The following is a 23,295-nucleotide window of genomic DNA, read 5'->3' on the forward strand; positions in this document are numbered from 1 at the left end:
TCTACCTTCGCAAAGGAGCCAGGCTTCCAATTTTTTGAATGGGCCAATTTGGACAGCGGCTAAACGGAGCCTTCCCCTATCATACCTCTATTTCTGTGTAAACGTGGATATTATTTGTGTACCTCTTTATATCCTAATGGAAACCACCATTTAGCATTCGAATTTGCTCATACCGTAGCAATTTATTCCCCTCCCCCTTGTATTTCCTCAACACCATCTACCAATTATGTTGCTATATTACCTTTTTCTAATTTTTTTTTAATCTACATTTTTGATCAGTTTTATAAACAAAAAAAAAAATAAAAGAATCAGTAAAATGAAAAATACGCACATGGGGGTACACATGGGGGTATACACGGGGAGATACACACGGGGCCATACACACAGGGGCATGTGCACAGCTGTATAAATGAATCTCCCGAGTTTGTGGTGGGGCACCTTTTTTGCTTTTTATTACAAATTAAAACATTTTTAAAATGTGATAGAATGGGGCAATAAATATTTACAACTCTTAATTCAAAATACAAACAACAAAGGAAAACAAAAAAAGGACCCTCTTCTATTACGTTTTTGTTACGCTTTTGTTACGTTTTTCTTTTCCTGTCTTTTTTGCTTTAATAAACATGTCAGTGTTCCTTATTTATTATTAACTGTTTATCTTCGAATATTTTCGGAGTGCTAATATTCATTAAAGTGTAAAATCCGATGAAGAGGAAAGAAAATATTAAGAAGATGACTATCAATTGGGATAGGATCCTCTGTAAAAAGGAGGGGGCAGGGGAAGAAAAGGACGAATGAGAAGCAGGGTCAGGCAACGGGCGGCATTACACAGGCAGACATTAGTGCGTACAGTTAGATATTTCTATATAGGCATATACAGATGGCACTATCTTTCTCTGTTTACACTTACCGGGCTCGTGTGGAAGACATTTCTATTTTGCTTTGCATCTTCTGGGTTGTCAAAAATGTCGGCTTCCTGGCAGGTTATAATGTAGCTTATATATTTCGGGTGCTTCTGGTAAATGACTCCTATGATATCTGTGCAGAAAAGGGGAGAATCGGTCAGCGTACTATAATTTTCGTCGGACTGAAATGGGTAAGCACAACTATATACATATACATATGTATGCATATGCTTATTCCCAAGAGGCACACATTTCTGTAGCAAGCTCTGCTGCTTGTTCAAACTTGTTACCTGCTTGCCCGTTAACTGTGTACACGTATATGGAAAAATTATTCGTCTACAGGGGGGGAGGGAGAAAGGGGGTGTTACATACGCAAAAATGAATGGACGATTCTGAATCCTCCATCTTGACAAAGAGTTTTCTCTTTAAAGGTTTCAATTTATCCTCATTTGTTTGTTTTTTTTTTTTGCATGATCCGGAAAATTTACACACGTAATAAATTTACGTGGACGCGTTTAATCTGTCCTCTCATATGTTATCATTTCTTCGTTAAAAGAAACATCGTTGCAGGCACAACACCGTTGTGCACAGCAATGGGGGAATAAACTCGACGCGAACGGTGGTTGCTTACGTCCTTCGATTTGGTATATTCCAGGGTTTCCTGCTCGCCTGTAGGAAAAAAATAAATAAATAAAATTATGATCATTATCGTCATCGCGGCATAATTTATCATGACAACGTGCGGGCTGCACCCCTTTTGGGCTGTTCACCTGCGTACCTAAATATTTGAGATTCCTTCCCCTGATCAGATCCTTAACGTATGCGCAGGTTCCATCTATGGTAACTTTGGATTTCTGTAAAACGGGCGTTACAAGGAAATTATAACATAAACTAACCGAGCCCAGGCAAGTAAAACCATAAGAGGATGACGCGCAGATCAAAAAAAGTATGCACATATATGCGTTCATACATAAAAACGTGCCTAAAGGCGCATGTCAAATTACTCATTTTAGCTTATTACATTGTAAATATCTGCATATGTTGTTGTTATATCGGTGTTCTTCGTCTGCACAGGTGGGAAAAAACGCGTGACGATTAGCTGCTAAAAAAATAGTTTTTTGGGGAGGGGAGGACACACTTGGTTGTTCCTTACTTTTGTGTCTAAAAATATGTTAAAAACTTTCTGAAATGGGGAAAAGGGAAGGAAGAAAAGCGTGAAGGATGGAAAAGTGTGTAAATATACCTATTATCCCCACTATCCATTTCGCATACATTACGTAGGTAATGTACGAGGGTGAATGTAATCGCTCATATAGTTTTTTCCTACATCGGAGAGGTTTAAAACGGTCTCCTTGTCAAAGCTTTGGATAACGTCATTAGAGCTGTAAAAGGGGTAGGGGAAGAGGAATTGGACACGCAAATGGTTATGCATGGTTCTTACGTATATGTATTTAGGCTGGTACGGCGTGGGGCAACACTCCTATTTTCCCAGTTAATTATGTGAATAAAGGGTGAGCAAACTGCGTGCAAATGAATGTGCCCTTGTCGACGGCGCCCCTTTGGTGTACTAATGAAGGGCATTCAAAATGTCTCTCATCATTGCAAAGGTGAGAAGCAATTTCGCTTGGATTTGTTTTCGCTTTTTTTTTTCTCTCTTTCCCTGTCACGCTTTGCTTACTCCACAACTATAACATCACACTGGACATAATGTAGCAAGAAGCACAGGAGGGATAGAAGAACAAAAAAAAGTCTACGCATTTTTTACGAAGTTGAAATATATAAACCTATGAAGTGTTTATGGAAAAAGTCGTCGCTTTTATTCAAAAAGAGGATTTAATTTAAGAGTATCCAAGGGAACATTCAAAAAAAAAAAAAAAGAAAACGTTTATCTGAGAAGGGTTTGTTTTATAAACGTTTCCAAGAATCGTTCAGCACAGGCGAAGGTGCAAAATGGATATTTTTTGCGAAAAAACAAAGATCAAAAAAGAAGTACACGCGTTTGTATAAATATGTATTCATAGCGATGAGCGACTTGGAGTTTTTTTCGCCACGATTTTATGCTATATGTTATATGTTTTTTAATTTCGTTTTGCCTTAAGCCTTTTTCCTCGGTCGGGTTTTGTTTTCACGTGAATGTATGATGTATATATAAACCCATGCGTGCGTATATACATGAGCTCGCATATGTTCATATGATAAATACGTGTAAACGATTCTGTACCAATTCGTATGTTTATTTTTTCCCCTTTTCAATTCGTTTTGTGTGCGGCTAACAGTTCCAATAAAGCAATTGTTTTATGGCTCTGGAATTTGCGGGAGAAGCAAAAATTAAAACATGTTAACATCGCCTCACCATGTGGAAAAACGCTTAAAATTACATGTTTTAAAAATGCTGTATGGCATATTTTATCAAAATGATTAAAAAAAAAAAAAAAATCAATTTTATTTTTTTTATCATTTTGCTGCAACGAGGAAATATGTTAAAAGGAGGAATACTTTTGTGACAAAAAAAAAAAAAAGTAACTTAAAAAAAAAGGAAAAAATTGTACATACGCTTTATGCGCATTGTAGTGTGGTTAAAAATGAGGCCACCAAAAGGTTCATGTAACAGGTTAGGAGAATTACGAGTATAAAATGAAAAAGGGGAAACTTCAACTATCAGGCGGAATTATGTCGTAAGGCATGTGTACTCACAATGTGTATATTTACGTAACTAAAAAGTTGTTAATCTGTCTTGGCGATGCTATAACTGAAAAAAAAAAAAAAAAAAAGCGGGAAGAATGGATAACTTCCAAGGCACAGCCACATTATTCTTTCAATTTTTGAATTCGTTTATTCCCCGCTTAATGATCTGAAAGTAGAAAAAAAGGGAAAGTGAAAAATTGTAAGTGAAAACGCAAAGTGAAAGGTGGAAATTGTGAAAATTGTATCCCCGCATACTCAGCTACCTGCCTTGACGGGCACGCAAAGGGGGCGAACGGGTATACGAACAAACAAGCATGAGCGCAAACGGATGGACATACGCACGTGCAAATCACCACGCTGGGTTATTCTGTAGGGCTCTCAACAAAGGGCCCTCCCGTTTTGGAGAGAAAAAGTAAGACGCAGCGATATGCAACTATGCTGAAAAATTCACCACGTGCAAAGTGCTACACGTTCGAAGTTTCCGCTGACACCCCCTTCCCCCTGTGTGTGCACAACATAACGAAGGTCCACCTGCTTCGGGCGTTCACGTAATTACCGATGAAAGAAGGCAGTCAAAATTTTTCGCCGGCGTAAACATCTTGTACTCATCCAAATGTATAATGTTTTTGTTTTCCAGATTTTTTAACTCATTAACAGGATCGCACATGTGTATGTGCTCGAGTTCCTTTTTATTATGAAAGTAACGCGTCCTACACCTGTTTCTATTATTTTCTTGGTCAATATAATTTAAAATTCTGTGCATGGTTTGGCTATCTATATCTTTGATATCCATTATGCCTGTTTTGATAAATGGCTTTAAGATTCTGCTAAATTTTTTGACCCACCCGTTACCATCGATTTCACCATTTGCTGTAATTAATAACAAGTATGGCTCGTTTTCTACCCTTAATTTATCAGGAAGGTAAAAAAAACTCGTCAACACCCTCACCTTCAGTGAACTAGACATATATAAAAATCGCTCAGATATATATTTGATTAATTTGTTGTTTAATAATTTCGATGCTTGAGAAGATGACCAATTATTTTTTATACACTCTAAATATTTTATGTACTTGTCACTGATTTCATTGCTTTCCTGTTCACTTGTTGCTTCCTTTTTAGCTGTCACACCCTGGGTGCCATCGTCCTCCTTTTCGATCTCGCGGCCGTTATCAGAGCAGCCTTCTGCGGCAGCGTCTTTCTCGTCGTCAGCCTCTTTTGTCTGTCCCTCCGTTCTTTTACCCTCGTCCATAGAAGTCAGTGTATCGTCTTTTCTCATTTGTCGTGTCGAATGGGGATACTAGTACACACGTGCATGTAGGCGCGCAGGGATAAATATACCCACGTACATATGTACATATGTATGTCCCTTTTTACACTGACCTATATAGAAATCGGCACGCATGTAAGCAAATACAGACTTGCACAAATTGTATGAGTTGCATCAGGTTGGGTAGTGCTGAGTGTCAATTTTCTTTCCACTACCCTTTGCAAATTATCTTGTGTTATTTTGTAAATTTTAAAAAAAGGAAATAAAATATCATTCCATTTCCCCCCTTGCGTTAAATTCCACTCCGTTTACAGTTCGATTATTCGCCCTTCCTCTTAAAGCATTTTTTCAATTTGAATACTTAGGTCATTTTTTTCGTCACACGTTTGTAATGTTCATTTTAATTTTCTAAGTGAATAATTTTAGAAAGTGTATAATAGAGCAAATCAGAGTCCATTTGTATGAAAAATTTTTACGAAAAAAAAAAAAAAAAAAGATAGCACATTGTAGTATAGTTTGCTACAAGAAAGTAAAATTTAACTGTGCATATTTTAGTGAAATAGTTTTTACAAATTTTTATTTCACAAAGAAAAACTTAAAAAAAAAAAGAAACATCTCATAAGATAAAAGTTTTTAAAAGAATGATGGTTCGAATGATGGTTCGAATGATGGTTCAAATGAAGGATTAAAAAATAAAAAAAAACGGACATGCAGTGGTTACCATAGGAAAGAGTGACTCTTTAAAACCTAATGTATATAACTGCGGGAACAATTTCCCCTGCTAAGACATGTCGTATGTTGCACCTTCTATGAAAGCGATACACACAGAGGCGAGCGCTTCTCTGGAAGCGAAAAGGAGCGTTCACGTGTGTGCGTATATATCTGTGCGTATATATGTGTATATATGTACATATCTACCTATGCACGTGTGTACGTGCGTTACCGAACGGACATAGAAGAATATGACATCATCATTTGCAACCATTTATCCGGTCGCCCTTGTTAACAGCGCGTTCCTGAAACGCAGTGATGACACCTCTCTTGTAAGCTACTCCGTATTTACCCCCTCGTCTTGTCCGCAGTTTCAAGATTCCTGACTGATTACAACCCCATGAACGCGGAAAATACATGGGGAGTTTCGCACTTGTAAAACTTCAGTGAACAAGAAAAAAAAGAACACCTATCTTGATTGGAAGTTTCGTACCATTTCTGCCCAACTGCATAGGAGAGTGACACATTTTTCAAACGCTTAAAAAATGAAAGATGCACTGAGCCTGTTAAAAGCACCTTTTTTTTTTGCACAAAAATGAGTAAACAGACACATTTAAATTAAAGATTTACAAAATGAAAAAGAATACGAGAATGAATTTTGGTAAAAAGAACAGACAAAATTAAAAAGGAAAAAAAGAGTTGCTATTTATAACGCTGTAGTTACTGTTGTTATTATTAATAGATTCAAAAAAAAATAATTACATGAATAAATTAATACGTGATTGCAGTGTTACGTTATTACATTAAAACATTATTATGATTTTAACAAACATTGTAAAAAAATTAAAGCGACAAAAAAAGGTTATTAAGACATGAAAAAAACATTTTTTTTTTCTTTTTATATCTTGAATTATGTTACAATTACGCATACATGTAGAATGGTATTGCGTACAGGATTAAAACTTTTAAAACGATTAATAGGTTTAATTTGAATTCAAATATGTGTACATACGACATGGTAAAAAAGAACATAATATTGCCAAACGACTGCTCCTTCGTTGGAACGTCACTTGAAATTTTTGTCAAACAAAGTTGTAAAAAAAAAAAAAAATAAAAAAAAAAAAAATTCACCTCTTTTTGTCTTTCACTTGTCTGTACAATCAAGCAAATTGTACTTGCACACAAGATAAATAATGGATCCCCAGTTTCTTTCCCAGCACAGAGGCACAATCATACGAGAGACACACACAAGCTCCAGCCTCCACCTTCAGCTTCCAACCAAATCAGGTGTGAATTATGTTGTAGCAAGAATTGTTGTTGCACTCCGAATTGATATAATTTTCATAGTCATCCTCCTGATAATTCCCATCGCTATTATTATTGTTCAAATTATTTTCTTCGTAGGTTCCTTTTTTAAATGGCAATACATTATTGGCGGTACTCTTCCCATGCATGTACGTGGTGGAATCGCTAAGGTAGTTGTTATCTTCACTGAAGTAAAAATTTTCGGACTTGATTGGCGGGGTTTGATTGTTCGTACAGTTATCGCTAGCAGCGGAGTAGTTATTCTGATCTTGAAAAAAAAGATTGTTCATGTAATTATTTTTCATCTGGATATCATCAATGACGGTATTGTTTACGTAATACTCACTGTACAGATTGTACAGGTGGTTAATGTCCTCCACGTTCTCCATAATTGGCATGCTGCCGCTGTCGTTACTGTTGTTGCTAATGCTGTTCCTGGCATCGCTCTCGACGCTGTTCATCGTTCCGTTCATCGCGTTACTCATGACGCCGTTTACGCTTCCCCCGTTCTGCGAATGGATACCACTCAGCAACATTTTGTTATCCAATTTTAGATGGCTGTACAGGTTTTCCCCGTGGTAATCCTTCATGTCGTTTTTTGGAGCGGAGAAATTTTCATAGTTCTTTAATTCACTGTTACGTAGAAGAAAGTCCTCATGGTTCGCATTCAGCTTCTGCACTGAGGAGTTGTTGCTGCTATCCAAAATACTGGGAGATACAATTTTGCAATCCATATTCGAATTAAGATATTCATTGCAGTTTGTGCAGACGGTTATAAAATCATTAACTTTGTACTTCCTCTCATGTGCACACCCCTTTTCTTCACTATCTGAGTTAAAATTATACACACAAAACATGTCGCTCACGTTATTTGTGTCTTGACTCATGTCATTCATTTGTGGCTTGTACGATGGAGTAGCAGCCATTTCTTCACCCTTGATCTTTTCATCCATTTTTGTCATGTTTAGAATGTTTTCATATAAGTTATACTCACTGCACAAGTTGTTCCTAATGGGCGTGGCATTTTCCTCCTCCTCGTTCACAAAAATGGGTAATAGTAGATCCTTAAGCAGATTGTTGTTTTCCACCTTGTTATCTTTTAAATATCTCCTTTCATCTTCACATGAGAGTGCGGTACTGTCATAGCCTTGCTGCTTCTCACTTGTCAGATCATCCTCTTTATTTGCGAAGTTGCAAAAATTGCTGACTAAGTTTTTTAGATAATTATGGAAAATTTCCTTCTGCGCATCTGATGCTTTATCCGAAAGGACGTACGCGAGGACGCCTTTAAATTCGTTGCTGAAGTACTGGAGGTTTTCGTTCAAATTGCACATGTTTAGCAATTCATCATTTTTTGCAGCCGCCATATGTTCGCCATTATTGTTGCCACTACCGTTGCTGCCGCCACCAAGGCCACCACTGCCACCATTTGCGTCATTTTCATACACACCGTTTTCAAACCCGGGGGGATCCAAGCTCCCCGTGATGTTACCGCCCATGTTGTTATTGACACCACTACGCAATTCGCAACCGGTGGGGACATTCTTCACGTTTATATGTTCACCTAAATTCAGGTTAACCTCCAAGTTGTACTTATCCTTTTTTCCCATCAATTCGTTCGAATATCCAAAGTTGCTACTTAGGTGACTGTTTCTACATGGGTCACTATTCATCGAATTTTTTCTGCCCACATTTTTGCTGGCCATAATTTTATTCGCCATATTTTGGCTCCGTACATTTTTATTCATGGAGTCCTCCATGTCGTGGCCTTTTCTCTCTGTCATATGTACGTTAAACTTGTTATCAACCCCACTTAGTCCATTCAGCATGTTCATATTTTTACATTCAATTTCCTTTTTGTCGCCCTTGTTTTCCATCACAACGTAGTTGATGCTGTCCTTACTGATGGGGGCACTTTCTCTCCGCTCGCCTTCCACAGATTCGTTTTTGCTAAACGGGTGCTCGATCATGTCCTGGTATAACCCACTCGGGAGAGACCCGCTTTGGTGCAGCACATTCTGGTGAACGCCACTCTGATACAAACCACTCTGGTAGGCCCCATTTGCGAACATTTTCCCCGCGTAGTTATCATACGAAGACATGTTGTTATCGCTGCACATTTCATTTGGGCTAAACTGCGCTTGGTTAAGTTCGTGCGAATTATAGCCGCTATTCGTGAATCCACTGTCTCCGCCCAAATGGCTTGTATAATTCTCATTCAGGTTCATATCACTGTCATCCATTTTTCGATTTTCCATTACAGACTTGTCAACAAATTTTCCCAAAAGCGTCTCGATTAGGAGATTCTCGTCCACATTCTCCAAAAGGATATTCATATCATTTTCGCTAATACTAAGATTTAATTTCTTCACATGTTCTTGTATGAATTTCTTCTTATCAAAATTTATATCGATGGGTAAAACTTCTGCACTGTCTTTATTATCCACAAATTTTTTATTCGTCATTGGATCTGTAGTCGCGTTCATGTCGTAGTTTACGGGGTATTCCTTGTTCAGATGATGGTACGTGTTGCTTGTCATATTGTAGGCGTCGTACAAGTCCGTACTACTCACACCACCGTTACTGCCGCTGCTATCACGGTTGGCACTGCCGCTTTTGTTATTACTACTGCTCCTATTGCCGTTGCTATTTTCGCCAAATTGCGCTACGACGGGTTGGTTAAAATAGCCCTTATCATAAGAATCATCATAGTAATCGTTAAGATAGTAATAGGGATTCTGATAATACATTTTTCCAACATTGCTACTTGGTTTCCCCTCTTCATTGGCATACTTTACATCGTAACAATCGAGTGTCGCACGACTGTTAATCGTGTTGCACTCTGGTAACTTTTCGCTGTTCCGGCTTTGTCTTTCATCCGGGTGATTAATTATGCTTTCAATTATTACGCTTCCGTTTTTATTAACCATGTTGTCCATCAGTATGTCATCGTTCGATTGATGAATTTGATATATTTGGCTAGTCGGGGAACTTTCATCATACAGCATTGTGCACATAACTGTGGTACTGGCCGTCGTCGCGGTAGTTGTCATGGCTGCTGTTGTCGTACCAACTGATGCACCGGATGTAACGGCAGTCATTGTATTGGCGATCGAAGCATTTTCCGCGTTATTCAATTTGTCACGTGCAGTTGTCTTTTTCACCTTCTTTTCCTTCTTGTTAAGTGGCGGTCTTCCTGGTTTTTTCTTTGGGCCCTTATTCGTGTCCCTTTTTTTGGCATTTCCATTAGTACAGGGGGATATTTTGTTCAACTCCGTGTCCCTTTCGGTGTTCCCTTGTTCGTAATTGTTTGTAATATAAGAAACGCCTACAAGCCCTTCATCCATTTCACCATTTAGCTCTAGGACATTATTATAGGAGTTTGACGCACCGTCGCCCGTTTCCGCGATGGTGATGTGGTAGTCCTTTATCTTGGCGGAACTGTCGTTCTGCCCCTTTTTCTTAGAATTCAAGTGGGTCCTGGCGCCGCGGGGTTTTCTTCTACCTCTGTTGTTGCTACCTCTGTTGTTGCTACCTCTGTTGTTGCTACCTCTGTTGTTGCTACCTCTGTTGTTGCTACCTCTGTTGTTGCTACCTCTGTTGTTGCTGCCTGTGTTGTTGTTAACTGTGTTGTTTTTGCCTGTGTTGTTGCTGCCTGTGTTGTTGCTGCCTGTGTTGTTGCTGCCTTCGCTGTCGTTACCTGCGTTTCCGCTTGCGCAGAGATCTCCTCCGTCAGGGGGTACGCCAACAGGGTTATTGGGGCCATGGTTGCCACTATCAATGTTAGAGCTGATGATTTTTGCTCTACCAACGCTGGCACCACGCACATTACCTCTAGCCCGATTGCCACCACCTCGACCCCCTCTCTGACTGCGTGCGCGAGGTTTCTTGTTCAGAACGACATCCTCGTAGGGAATTACCTGTCCCACGGTTGTGTCATTATCTACGCCCCAAACGAACAGTGCATCATTCGGACTGCCATCAACACCACGGTTGCCGTTGCTAATTATGTAATTTTCATCAGCAAGTAATAGACCTTCGGTCGCTTCGGAAAGCATGAACGAATCGGAGCTCCTCATTTGGTTAAGTGCATCATTAGTTTCGCCATCGAGGCAACTTTCCAAATTGTTCGGATTATACAATTCGTTGATAATAGCATCATGGTGATTTATCGTTATGTCGCTGGGAGAAAATGTTGGGAAAATTTCATTCCTGATTAGTGACAACCCATTGAGGCTGTCCCTATCGGATAATTCCTCTTCATCCGATTTATTTTTCTTACGAGGATGTAGGTTATATTTCTTTTGTAGAAGCTCTGGATTTTTTACTAATCTGAGGCATAGTAATTTTTTGGACCATTCACTTCTAACCCATGTGTTTCCTTCTTTGATGAGAGTTTTCCATCCACACTCGCATTTCATTTTAACTTTAGTTCCATCATTGTTTAGCCACTGACTCATGTACATTTTCTGCTGACACGAATTACAAATTATTACGGGGACGGGCTTTTTCCACCTTGGACTTCTAACCCAATTATTATTTTTTTTAAGAAAATTCTTAAAACCACATTTACATAACAATTTCACTTTCGATCCAATGTCATCAAGCCATGTGTGTACCCACATTTTGGAATTACATTCATCACATAATATCTGAGGTGCTTTTCTTTGTTTAATGTTTCCTCTTCTGGACCAAAACAAATCCGTTCTGTCATAGTTTCTACTTCCACATTCGCATATCATAATAATTTTCGTTTTATCTTTATCTAGAAATCTGTTTGTTACTAGCAATTCTTTACACTTTGTGCAGAATATATAGGGTGCCTTTGGTTTCCTTTCATTCTTCTCATCGGAATAACAGTTGGTGATTTGTTTCCATTCATTATCCTCTTTGATACATTTAAAATAACCGCAAAGACAGTAAAATGTGATCTTACAATAATTTTCCACTAGTTGGTTTTCTTCTACTAATTCTTTGTACATACTGATTTTGAGGTACTTTATTCTTTTTATTTTTTCAATAATGCCGGGGTCTTGTTCTAGGCTTTCCTTCACATCACTCGTGTTTTTCGCTTCCAGTGTTTGATCCATTTCGGGGTCATCACTTTTCGGTGGGTTCATTTGCTTCTCTTCTGATGCACTCGTTGCCACATCTTCTTCGCCCTTCTTTTCTCTCAATTGGTTGCCGCGACCACAAGGGGCGATAATCGTGTGGGCACTCTCGTCATCGTTTCGTCTGTCGCTTTGGTTATTTTTTATGGGGCCATTTTGTGTAGCACTTTGTGGTTCAGTCTCCGGCCCAGTTTGTGTAGAAGTTTGGGGGTTATTCTCTGGACCATTTTCTGTAGCGCTTTGTTGGTTATTCTCTGGACCATTCTGTGTGGCAGCTTCTGGATCATTTTCTGCACCACCGTGTGGATCATTTTCTGCACCACCTTGTGGATCATTTTGTGCACCATCATGTGGATCATTTTGTGCACAATTTGGTGAACCCCTTTCAGGACCATCCCCGTCAGCTTCTTCCTCCCCCGTCGCTGCAACCTGCACCAACTCATTCCTTCCACTTATCTGAATTTTAAACGCATAGAGGCAGTTGGAGCATATCAAATTTTTCTTCTTTTTCTTAAAAAGCGCTGTTAAGTTGTCACTAAAGGAATCGTCCTCAATGGATGGTAAGTTCACATCATTAATGGACGTTAAGGGATCTATTCCGTGGTATATCTCTTTATTCCTTTTGTAGTAATCCTCTAAGCAAATTTTTGCTTTTATTTTTTTTTCGAATGCTGTTTCGGATTTACTTTTCTGAGCTCTAAATAAGTTCACGCTTCTTTTGGGCTTCCTCTTCAACTTAAAATCTGTTTCCACAATCACTTTTGCGTTTTCATAGACAGTGGCATCATTTATAACCCCCGCAGAGCATAAGACTGAATCTGCATCTCCATGCATTTCTTCCAATTTAATATTCACACGATCCGCCGTCAGATCATCCTTCGAGTGATCTATGACGCCACATGGCTCTTCACTTGGCATACTACTATTTACTATCCCGTAGGCCATCTCAGTTTTACACATCTTCATCACATTTGAGTGGAAGTTATTCTCACATATGCATTCATTGTTCCCCTCTTGCTTCACTGAAATGAATCCCTTTTTCGTGCTGCCCTTCTTTCTACCGCTACGCTTTAAGCGTACGGGTTCATTCTCTGGAGGCATATTTTCAAGATTGGGAATACCCAGGCAAATGCCCCCTGCTTCTCCATTTTGTTTACTTCTTCTGGAGGTACCGCTTTTATTTTTAAGTTTATAGCTTCTTCTTTTCCTCGGAATTTCGCTTACTGCTTCACCATTCTGGATGGTATTATCGTCTTGCGTGCCTTTAACCTTCTTGCTTCTCCCCCTTCTCTTGACGTACTTCTTTTCCCCGACCCCGTCGTTTCCGTTTCCACCGGTATCGTTTATTATATTGTTGCTGCTGTTAATGTTGCCCCCGATGATTTTGCCGCTCATGATGCTGCTGCTGGAGGGGTCATTTTGAACGCTTCTCCCAAGGTTGTTGATGCAATTTCCGCTCACAATATCGTTGTTCGCTGCGTTGGGGTCCTCCTGGACTTTTTCTTTCATGTTACCTTCGAACGTCCTACTTAATTCGCCCCTCAGTAACTCCTCATAGGAGGAAAACAGGTGTGCAATTCCGTGATTGCTTGATGTATAATACGTGCGAGAAATGTTCTGACTTCCCTTCTTCATGCCGGAGCTTGGCGGTTCGATATTGTTAATTCCGCTACCGTTGTGGTTACCGTTGCCGTGGTTGTCTTTTATGCTGCTCACCGAATCGCAGGAAAATGTCCCCTTCTTAAATATATCATCCTGCTTGGCGAACAATTCAGCGGTGCCTATGCGCACAGTGTCGCTATAACTAGCGCGATTCGATTCGTTCAGTTCGTCGTATATTTTGTTGCCCTGCACTTGAAACGGAGTGGCTGAAATGGGGTTACCTGTGTAGGAGTTATTATTACATGCACCGCTGGTCATGCACTTTACCCCCCCCGGGTTCTGATTGGGAAAACTATTGCACCTGTCGCTCGGGAAAAGGTTGCTCTTGTAGTTGTTACTTCCGCCGTTGGTTCTGCCGTTAATTCCGTCGTTACTTCCTCCGTTACTTCCGCCGTTACCGTCGGTGTTGGTACTTGGCACCTGTGCGTGCTCATTCACTCGTAATTTTTTGTACCTCCTCTTGGCAGTACGCTTGGGCCCCTTGATCGCTTCCCCCTGCGTCGTGTACTCCGCAGTAGCATTGCCATCCGCCGGGAAAGTTACAACACTCTCGCTACTTATATTTTCTCTACCTAAAGATCTTCCAATTTTATAATTTCCAGAACCGTGCCTCTGGTGGTGTACTCCATTTTCGTTGATAATATTCTCGTGGTTACCGTCTCGATAGATGGCACTAGCCCCGATGACGAAATTGCTATTCTCCTGATCATCCGTCAAATGAGGCGTAAAAATTAGCTCCTTATATTGGCTATCGAATATTACGCTTGTGCTTTTATTGTGACTACGCTTGTGGACGCTCCGCTTCCGCTTCGCAGAGTCTCCCTTAGCGAAATTATTTTTTCCTACAAGTTCTGCGTTGTCCATTGAACCTGGCTTCCAGCTTTCATTCTGCTCGTTATTGTTCTTGTCGTGTGTTACTAATGACTTGTCAGTGCTCCCCTCTTGACATTGACCTGGATTCTCGTTTTCCTCGTTAGCAATTTTTTTAAGCTTTCTTTTTCTCTTAAATGGTTTGTTCATTTTAATCATTTTTTTATTTTTTTTCTGAAAAAATGAAAGAGTTGTGTACAATTCGTCGTTTTCCTTCATGCCGGTAAAATTTGAATTAATGCTCAGAAGCAATTTATTTAATTCTTCTTCACTTATGTTCAGTTCTCCCATTTTGATGTTCCCACCCTCTATCTTGACGTTGTTTATGTCAAAGTTTTTTTCTTCATTTATAGAATTGGTGTAATTATCCTTCTCATTGTTGTTATCACACGGTATGGAATTGGTCGGTTGCGCATTACTTTCCACTGGGGCGTTGCGTTTCTTCGTGGCCCTTTTATAACTCCGTTTCCCCTTATTAGAGAGTTTTTGCTCGACGTTGTTCACGTTACAGTTCGGTCCCTTATCATTTAGTCCGTTACTGATACTTACGTTTAAATTTTCCATGGAACGGTAGGCACCTACATTTTTCGGATCTTCGCTATGCAGAAATTTTTTATGATAATAATCGGACGCTTGACAGAGGAGATTATTGACGACAGCCCCATTTTCTATGTTCTTATTTGCTACATAATTTAAGTTCTCTCCGTCCACGGATACGTTATAGAGCTTGTCTAAATAGTCATTTGTGATGGAATGATTTTTACTTTCCTTGTTCTTGACTGGATAAATAAAACCGTTGCCTATACTTCCATTTTTTGCATCCTCCAATGTTCTTTCGTTGCAGACACTGTCACGGTAGACATTTTCACTCACATCACTCATGTGTCCTTTTTCACTAATCATATTGTTATAGTGTGTCGAGAGGAAGATATTCTTATCATTCGCATCATTTTTTCCATTTTTTTTTTTGTCCTGAATGTTCATGCCATTTCCGTTATCCTTTCGATTATATTTTTTACTCAATTCTGCCACAGGAAAGGTTTGCACTGGGTAAGGAAAATTCTTCTCTGTCATTCCGTCAGAGCTAAATTTTTCATTGTATACAATTGGTCCGTTATTTATTTCTTCGTTTATGCCAGCTGTGTTCTTGGATGCTTCGCCTTGCGTCATCGAGTACGGATCTTCTTTCCTCACTTTGTTTTCTATCCGATTGGTGTGGAGGTTGATGGCGTCCTCACTTAAATTGTTCATGTTGCTTAGCGAGATGGCATCGTTCAGTGCGCTTACACCGCCCATTCCGTTTATACTGCTCATTCTGTTTATACTGCTCATTCCGTTTATGCTGCTCATTTCGTTTATGCTGCTCATTTCGTTTATGCTGCTCATGGCGCTCATGTTGCTGAGGGCACTCATATTGCTCAGTGCGCTCACGTTGCTCACAGTACTTATGCTGTTCGCCGTGTTAAGGGTGCTTATCCCGCTAAGGTCGCTACTCCCTCTAACCCTGCCTGTGCAACCAACCCCGTTCCTATTACTCAACGTGCTGGTACTATTCACGCTATGTGTGTTGTTCATTGTATTGCCCATGTTCAACCCACTGGCATTGTGCAATATATTATGGTTGGTACCTGAAGTCTGACCTTTCAAAAGGACAGATTCGTCACTAGCCGAAGCGTAGAGATCTCCCTTATGGTGGCAGTCCATGTCTACACAATTCAAACTATTTAAATTTTTATCCTCTGCGCGCCTTTTCATGAAATTTATGTAGCTGGAGTTTCCCTTATCCGCAAGGTGACTTATCTCCTTAACGATTTTTCTTTCCATTATTTTCTGTAGCTCGGTGCATTCTCCTAGATTCTTCATATGGTCAAAATCGTTCATACAGGTGGGGTTACCCACGTTGCTTACGCTGTTCATGCCGCTCACCCGGGCTACCGCCTCGTAACTCATAGGACCAACGTCTACACTCATATCAAAACTATTTCTACCCATGTTACTTAAATGGTTGCTTTTGAAGGTGTCTCTCATGACCTGCATATTCGAAATGTAATCATTCAGCTTATTTCCACTTACATCGTTCATGTCGTAATAGCAGATATTTTCAAATTTGGTTGGTGTCTTTTCATTAAAGGGTTTGTTATAGATATACATGGGGGGGTCAGTGTTATTTACCTCGTTCTGCATGTTACTTAGGCTGAAGGCCACCTTCTCATTCCCAGAATATTCTACATTTTGCCCCTTTGCCTCATTTCCCCTGCTTCCACAGTTTCCGCTACTTCCGGTGTTTCCACTGATTCCACTGCTTCCGCTGTTTCCACTACTTCCCGTGTTCATTTTATACTCATCCTGTTCACAACTCTGTGCCGTTCGTCCAATAAGAACATTTTCAATCGGCTGCCTCCCCGTGCTGCTGGCCTCCACAGTGCTCCTCTCATTGCTATTCGCACTGCTCGTCGAGGCATATGTGTTACGATTCTCCTCACAAGAAAACATGGTTGACATTTGTTGCGTACCATCCTGGACAATCTCAAAATTTTCTTTACTCTTAATACCATACATGGTTAATAACTCCCCAGCCTCATTACTGGTGTAGAGATACTTCCGTGTTTCCTCTATGTCTTGGGGCATATCATAATTTGTCAGATTTTCATTCCCTTTCAGTTCTCTATGCTCCCTCAGATACACATTATTATTAGTTCCATCTGGGGTGGATAAAATTCCATGAGGTAATTCTCCATCGTTCTTATAATCCCACTTCATGGGGACGATTCCATTTCTGTTGTATTCATTTTGGAACTTTATGGGGTCGAAAGAGTTATTCAAATTTGATGTGCTATCAGTGATGTTTTTTTCTGAAAGTTCATGGTTGGTATACTTCTCTTCTGAGTCTTCGTTTTCATCATATGACGTTATGTAATTTTCTATGGCTTCACCTCGGCTGTCTCCGTTTCCCCCTTTGTTCTTCGCGTCGGCATCATAGCTTATACTTGCGTTGCTATGGCCGCCGCCGCTAATACTACCGTTGCAGCTTCCGGTAGGACTCTTCATGGCACTGCCACTGCTGCTGCTTGTCTTGGAGCTTACTCTTGTTTCATCAAAGTTTGTCTTATATAAGCAATATGCATTTTCAGGTTGTTTTTGCTCTACATCCATAGTTTTACCTGTTTTCTGGGTTATAGTTTGATTCGTATCACTTTTCCTGTTTCTACCTTCTTAGTGTAATGTGGGCTAAACAAGGATTCCTACGGGACGCTTAGAATATGTGACACTGGTGTCGGCTTCACACTTCTCCTTGTTACGTTTTCTTCTTTTCCTTTGATTATCTTGTAGTTTCTGTTTTTTCTTTTTTTTTATCGTATGAAACTGTCTTCCTGTTTTATTCTTTTCTTGATTTGTGATCCTGCTGATTAGCGGTGTTACTTTTTTTTTTTCTTTTTTCTTATTTTTCTCTTCCGGTGTGAGGAGGTGTTCGACATTCGCCTCTTCCTCTTTGACAAACTATGCAGTTGCATACCATCACATTTCAAATAAGAAAATTGCAATAAAACACAAACTTGTAATGCGTTCGCATATCCATGTAGTGACTCAAATGATACATTGGTAATTGGAATCATGCAAATATTAAACATAAAAAATGGGGGAAATTTACATGTGACTAAAAAATAAAGCGTTTAAAGAAAAAGAAAAAATATATGATTCCTTTTTTTACCTTACCAATCTTACATACCACTGGAATATTGCATTCCATATGGAAATTCAAAAATAGAATTTTTTTACTTTTTTTTTCTAATATTTATATGAATAGAGTAAATACGCATAGAATAAATTAAAAAAAAGGCGTTTATTAGCCATGTACTACTTTTGTGACACTTGCCAAATGTAGGTACATGATACGAAATGAATACTAACAGGTGTTGGGTTTGGAGCACTGGGTAATTATGCGCGCATGTAACGTTGCCAAAATAGCGCTTCCAGGTACATAGGACTCGTGTTCATAAAGATTTTGAGGCACTAACTGGTAAAGTACGTGGTGTACAGAGTAACATTAAAAAGGTTACAAATTATTTTGGGGGGGCAAAAATTTACGTATATAAATATATGTACAAAGTTGAGTGCATTTGGAGAAAAGGAAATCGTAAATGCTTCAGGCGAATGCTTTAGGCGTATACTTTCATACGTACGCTTCAGACGTGCGCTTCACAAGTACAGTGCGAACGTACATCCAGATGTACACTTCAAAATGGGTGTTTTTTTTTTTTTTCGCACAAATGTTTGAATACATAGGTAGGGTATGTAAACGGTTCGAATTTATCGAATGTATACGAACTTACGTACGCTTATGCGCACCCATAGATGAAGATGATCAACGCTTAAAGGGATGTCAAAATTGGGAATTTATTAAAGCAGCCTGTACTGGCATATAAATGCGCACGAATTGGGGGGATGAAGATGTCGGCAAACATATCCAGTGGGTATGGATGGGTGGAGGTACACGTTGTACGTTAGCACGTCACAGGCGGCTCGCTGACACGTTGACGCGTCGCAACCCCTGCGCGCTGCACGAATGTGGGATGCATACACGTATGCATACAATTTACTCACAAAACAAGGAAAATAAAAACACAAATATAATTAACGCTTTTCTGTCAATCTAAATCGAATGCTGCAAATGTAAATTGAAAACACATATAAAGGTTCCAAGGGAGTTTAAATATGAATTAACGAAAGAAGCTAATTTACAAGGTCATATAAATGTACACGTACGTGTAGGCGCTACATAAATGAATCATACAAGGGTAAAATAAACTTAGGCGTGGATACGCATACATAATGAATGGGGTATAATCTGATATAGCACGCGCAAAATTTTGACATACTTACATATTGTATAGATGCATATACAACATATATTATAGCCAAAGGGGTAATTCAAAAAAGCTGGAATATTAATTAAAAACATACATAAATTTGATGCATAAAGTTGATGCATAAAGTTGATACATAAGGTTCATACATAAAGCTTGAAATATAAAGTTCGTGAATAAATTTGAAGATTCCTTCAACACCTGTAGCAGTTGTACAATCGTTTCAATTGGAAAAAGAAAAATTTGTCAAGGTAAAATGCAAAATATATTTGCCAATTTTTTTTTTTTTTTTCATTTGCGTACCGTTGTAACATCCATTTATGTAGCTATACTATTCCTCTTGGATTTTTACCCCGTAATTTCACCCGATGGGGTACCCGATTTTTTATGTGGCTGCTTTGGCTAGTGTTCAAAATAGGCGTACTCACACTGCATAGGGAATTATGCGCATAATATGCGTACGTACTTGCACGCATACGTATTATGTACATATCTGCACAAATGGCACATATACAGGGAAAGGTAAATATGATGCCAAGTTCCTCAAGTGCAACTTCACAAATGAGAGTGACACAACGTAACAGTTCAGGTGAATAACGTTTGGGGAGTTGGCAAATTAAAAAAAATGCAAGAAAAGTATGACATAAGGAAAATATACGCGGACGTCATGTACATGTTATACAGATACACTGAGATATAGTAACGGGAAGGTGAAAGGCATAAAGATGATCTTATCAAAAAAGGCCACATAAAAAATGTTGACATTTTAAAAAATAGTTAATTGATTTTACTTTTAACAAACAGGTGTTGCAAGTAAATAATAAATTGTTCAGTTCACGTCGTTTAATGTGAAAAAAGGGTGACGTAATTATTTTGAATTATCACGGCGTGGCCCGTATGTCATACCTGTGTGCGGATAAGTTTATATATCAGTTGTGCATTAACATGTACACGTGAGCGCGATTGTAAGCAGATTTTTTGCGGTTCTTCGTGTTACTATCACGGGGAGTTGTTTTTTTTTATTTTATTATTCTATTATTTTATTATTATTTTTTTTTATTTTGTATCCCTTTTTTGAGTTGTTCAAAAATGTAGAAAAGGGTTTTGTAGCAACAGAAGGTAGGGGCAAAATGAGCATGTGTGATGTCAAGGTGAGGATTGGGTGATCGTCCCAGGTGAGCTGCTTAGATGTATATTTTTAGGTGCGCTCAAAATGCACATTAAGTAAAAGCGCAAAATCGCTTCTGCGCCTGTACGTAGCTCCTAAACGTGCCGGATTACATTTTTCCACAGATGGGGCAAGTACGCAAACGTATTAGATAAACATAGCTCAACTCTTTTCTAATAATTTAAGTGAACAACTCGACCACAAAAGGAGTTTACCTTCAAAATGGCTTACATCACGTATACTTCTTTTTTTTTCCCCTTTTCGACAAACGCTTTCTCTTAAATGGGAAAGTTGTGTCAAATGCAGATACATACCTGACGCATGCTCAGACGGTATATATATTTTTTTTATCAGTGCAGGTATTAGGTATATATCTTCTAAGTGGACATTTACAAAATAGAGCTTTATACATTTTACATGATAGAAAAGAATCTATCCCCTCCCAGCCTTACACAGTCGTACCCTATATATACAAGTGCATTCTTAACATTCCGCTTAGGTGAAAAATCTCAAAAAATGAGAAAATGGTTAATTACCCCCGGTGAGGTACCCAGCGAGGTTACCGAAATGGAACTCTCCCGACCTCTCTATGCATCAAAAAAGGGGTATATAAAACATGTAACCAAATAGCGACAATTCTTCACACAGCACATGACGCTTATGCGTAGGTTCATAAATAAACACGTTTACACATCCGTGATGGTGGTAGCGAGTGCACGTGCATTCCAGCATCAGGCTATATGATGCAGAAAATGTAACCCTCGTTCATATGGGTCCCTCCTATGGTGAAGACAGCACCCCACTTCATCCTACTTATATAACACCACTAGCCTAAATACAAATTCATTTTTAGTTCTAAGTGGCGGAACGGCAGAAATAAAATCCTGTAAAACTAAGTAAAAGGATTATCTATCCAAGGCTTCAAGACAAGCCACCAACTTAGTGAACTTTCCTCCACAGTTTGGCACATTTTACCCATAAAAAAAAGCAGCGTTATGCACCGAAAAGGGAAATTCGTAAAATTGCAACGATGGGGGAGGCATATGTTATAAGCCAAAGTAAAGTACATAATAAGTAGCTGGTTCTCTTCTCGAGACAAATGTTCCGTGTATAAATGTTCTTATGCCACAGGTGAGGTTTACGTATATAGAGAGAAGCGATTTGCTAACGATGCGTTTCTACACCTCTTTAAACGGGGGTAAGAATGCTTGGGTAGTCAACAGTCATAGGAAGACAATAAACATAAACGTAAGTTAACGAAACGATTGCAACATGTGTCGTATTTATACAGACACCCGATCGCATAGAGGACATATTAATTTTGAGAAAGTGTCTATATTCACCAAATGGACTCCTATGTAGGCCACGTTCAAAGAGTATGTTTGACGACGCATAGATTTGATTGTTATGTGTGCCCTTTATCTTCAAAGTTAACTATTTGTCCTGGTAATAAAAGCAACTTTTTAACTATGTGATCAACTGCGCGTATGTCATACAAAGAACTTAGCTGTAAGGAAATTAAGGTAGGTTTTCTTGTCCCCATTTTTTTTTTAACCTCCTTTACTTATTGTTGCATTCGTGTGTGCATGCGTTGGCAGTGTTTCTACCAATCTGGCATTTTCGAACTACATCCCCGTTCACATGGCAAACCAACAACACACATGCTCCATTTTGTGCTTTACGCATCTCCATTTGTTACTTTTGCTGTGGGTGATTTCGCGCTAGCTTATGCTTCGAAGGTGGCAGCATAATGGGCACCTTTCTTGCGACTAGTGCTTCAGCCGTTTCAGGTACACACATACATACACACACACACACAGGCGTATTTTTATTTTTGTAAGCTCCTTACGGATGTTAAAAGCACAGTTCAAAATGATCACACTTTCGTCACAAATAAAAGAAGCCTCTAAGAATGCCCCACGTCCGGCAGTACGTATCGTCCGCGTGCCACGATACGGAAAGGCGAATAGAACAATATGCTTATGGTATCCCAACATGTAAGAAGTCTTGGCTTGGGACGTATTTACTCAGACACAAGCAGCTGTTCTTAAGTGTTACAAAAAGTGGGGGGTACGAGCATTTTGTAGTAGGAATAAATTACCACGCAGATCGCTGTTTTGTGTTAAATTCCTTGTGTTTGGGTTTCTTCCTCCCGAGTTCTGTACGTTGTACAAAAGCTGAAGATAACTCTAAAGGGGGATTTAACTCTCTTGGTTTTCTTAGCTTTCGTGGTTTTCTTAGATTTCGTGGTTTTCTTAGCCCTCGTCGTTTTCTTATTGTTGCCTAATTTTTACCCTCCCCCAATCGTAGATCTATGCGCGCTGGCAATCACTCTGTAAGGATCTCCTTAAAAAGGCGCCTTAGCAGCTAAATATGAGTGCATCATAAAGAAGGTTAAAAGAGGTTACCTCTTTCACCAATTCAGTGCGAAATATTTTGAAAGCAAGAAAAAGGAAACTCTTTTTACGTTAAAAATTCGGAAAAAAAAAATATATTTAACGCATATTGAAACCCTCCTGACGAAATAACTTCTGCCACAACGGCTGCACTTGCTCAGCGTTATGCGAGCGCCGTTTAAATATGCAACAGCATAACCCAAAAGGTGAACCTTTCCCGAGAGATCGTTCCAAGTGAATCACTAAATTGACAGTTTTTTATTCCATTTATTCGCTTTTATAAGAATCTTTTTGCTAGTGTTTTTTTAAAAAAGAAAAAAAAAAAAAAAACTATGTACGGTTCAACA

The 23,295-nt window shown here is 39.2% G+C and overlaps 3 protein-coding genes across 3 annotated transcripts; all 3 read right to left on the reverse strand.

Moving 5' to 3' along the window:
* Nucleotides 1–626: 626 nt before the first annotated feature.
* C922_00596 (hypothetical protein) lies at nt 627–2,337 on the reverse strand (the record flags this gene model as incomplete). Its single annotated transcript, XM_008816212.1, has 8 exons — nt 627–758; nt 911–1,038; nt 1,196–1,241; nt 1,537–1,574; nt 1,684–1,759; nt 1,927–1,971; nt 2,059–2,088; nt 2,233–2,337. 8 exons carry the CDS (start codon nt 2,335–2,337, stop codon nt 627–629), a joined length of 600 nt encoding a protein of 199 aa, XP_008814434.1.
* Nucleotides 2,338–4,134: 1,797 nt separating this feature from the next.
* On the reverse strand, nt 4,135–4,869 carry C922_00597 (hypothetical protein; the record flags this gene model as incomplete). Its single annotated transcript, XM_008816213.1, has 1 exon — nt 4,135–4,869. One exon carries the CDS (start codon nt 4,867–4,869, stop codon nt 4,135–4,137), a length of 735 nt encoding a protein of 244 aa, XP_008814435.1.
* Nucleotides 4,870–6,854: 1,985 nt separating this feature from the next.
* C922_00598 (hypothetical protein) lies at nt 6,855–17,672 on the reverse strand (the record flags this gene model as incomplete). The annotated part of the gene is made up of 2 exons (XM_008816214.1): nt 6,855–13,835; nt 13,917–17,672. The coding sequence occupies 2 exons, from the start codon at nt 17,670–17,672 to the stop codon at nt 6,855–6,857; spliced, it is 10,737 nt and encodes a 3,578-aa protein (XP_008814436.1).
* Nucleotides 17,673–23,295: the final 5,623 nt, after the last annotated feature.

The sequence above is a fragment of the Plasmodium inui genome (genome assembly GCF_000524495.1).
Source record: "Plasmodium inui San Antonio 1 unplaced genomic scaffold supercont1.2, whole genome shotgun sequence".
Classification (NCBI taxonomy): Eukaryota; Apicomplexa; class Aconoidasida; order Haemosporida; family Plasmodiidae; genus Plasmodium; species Plasmodium inui.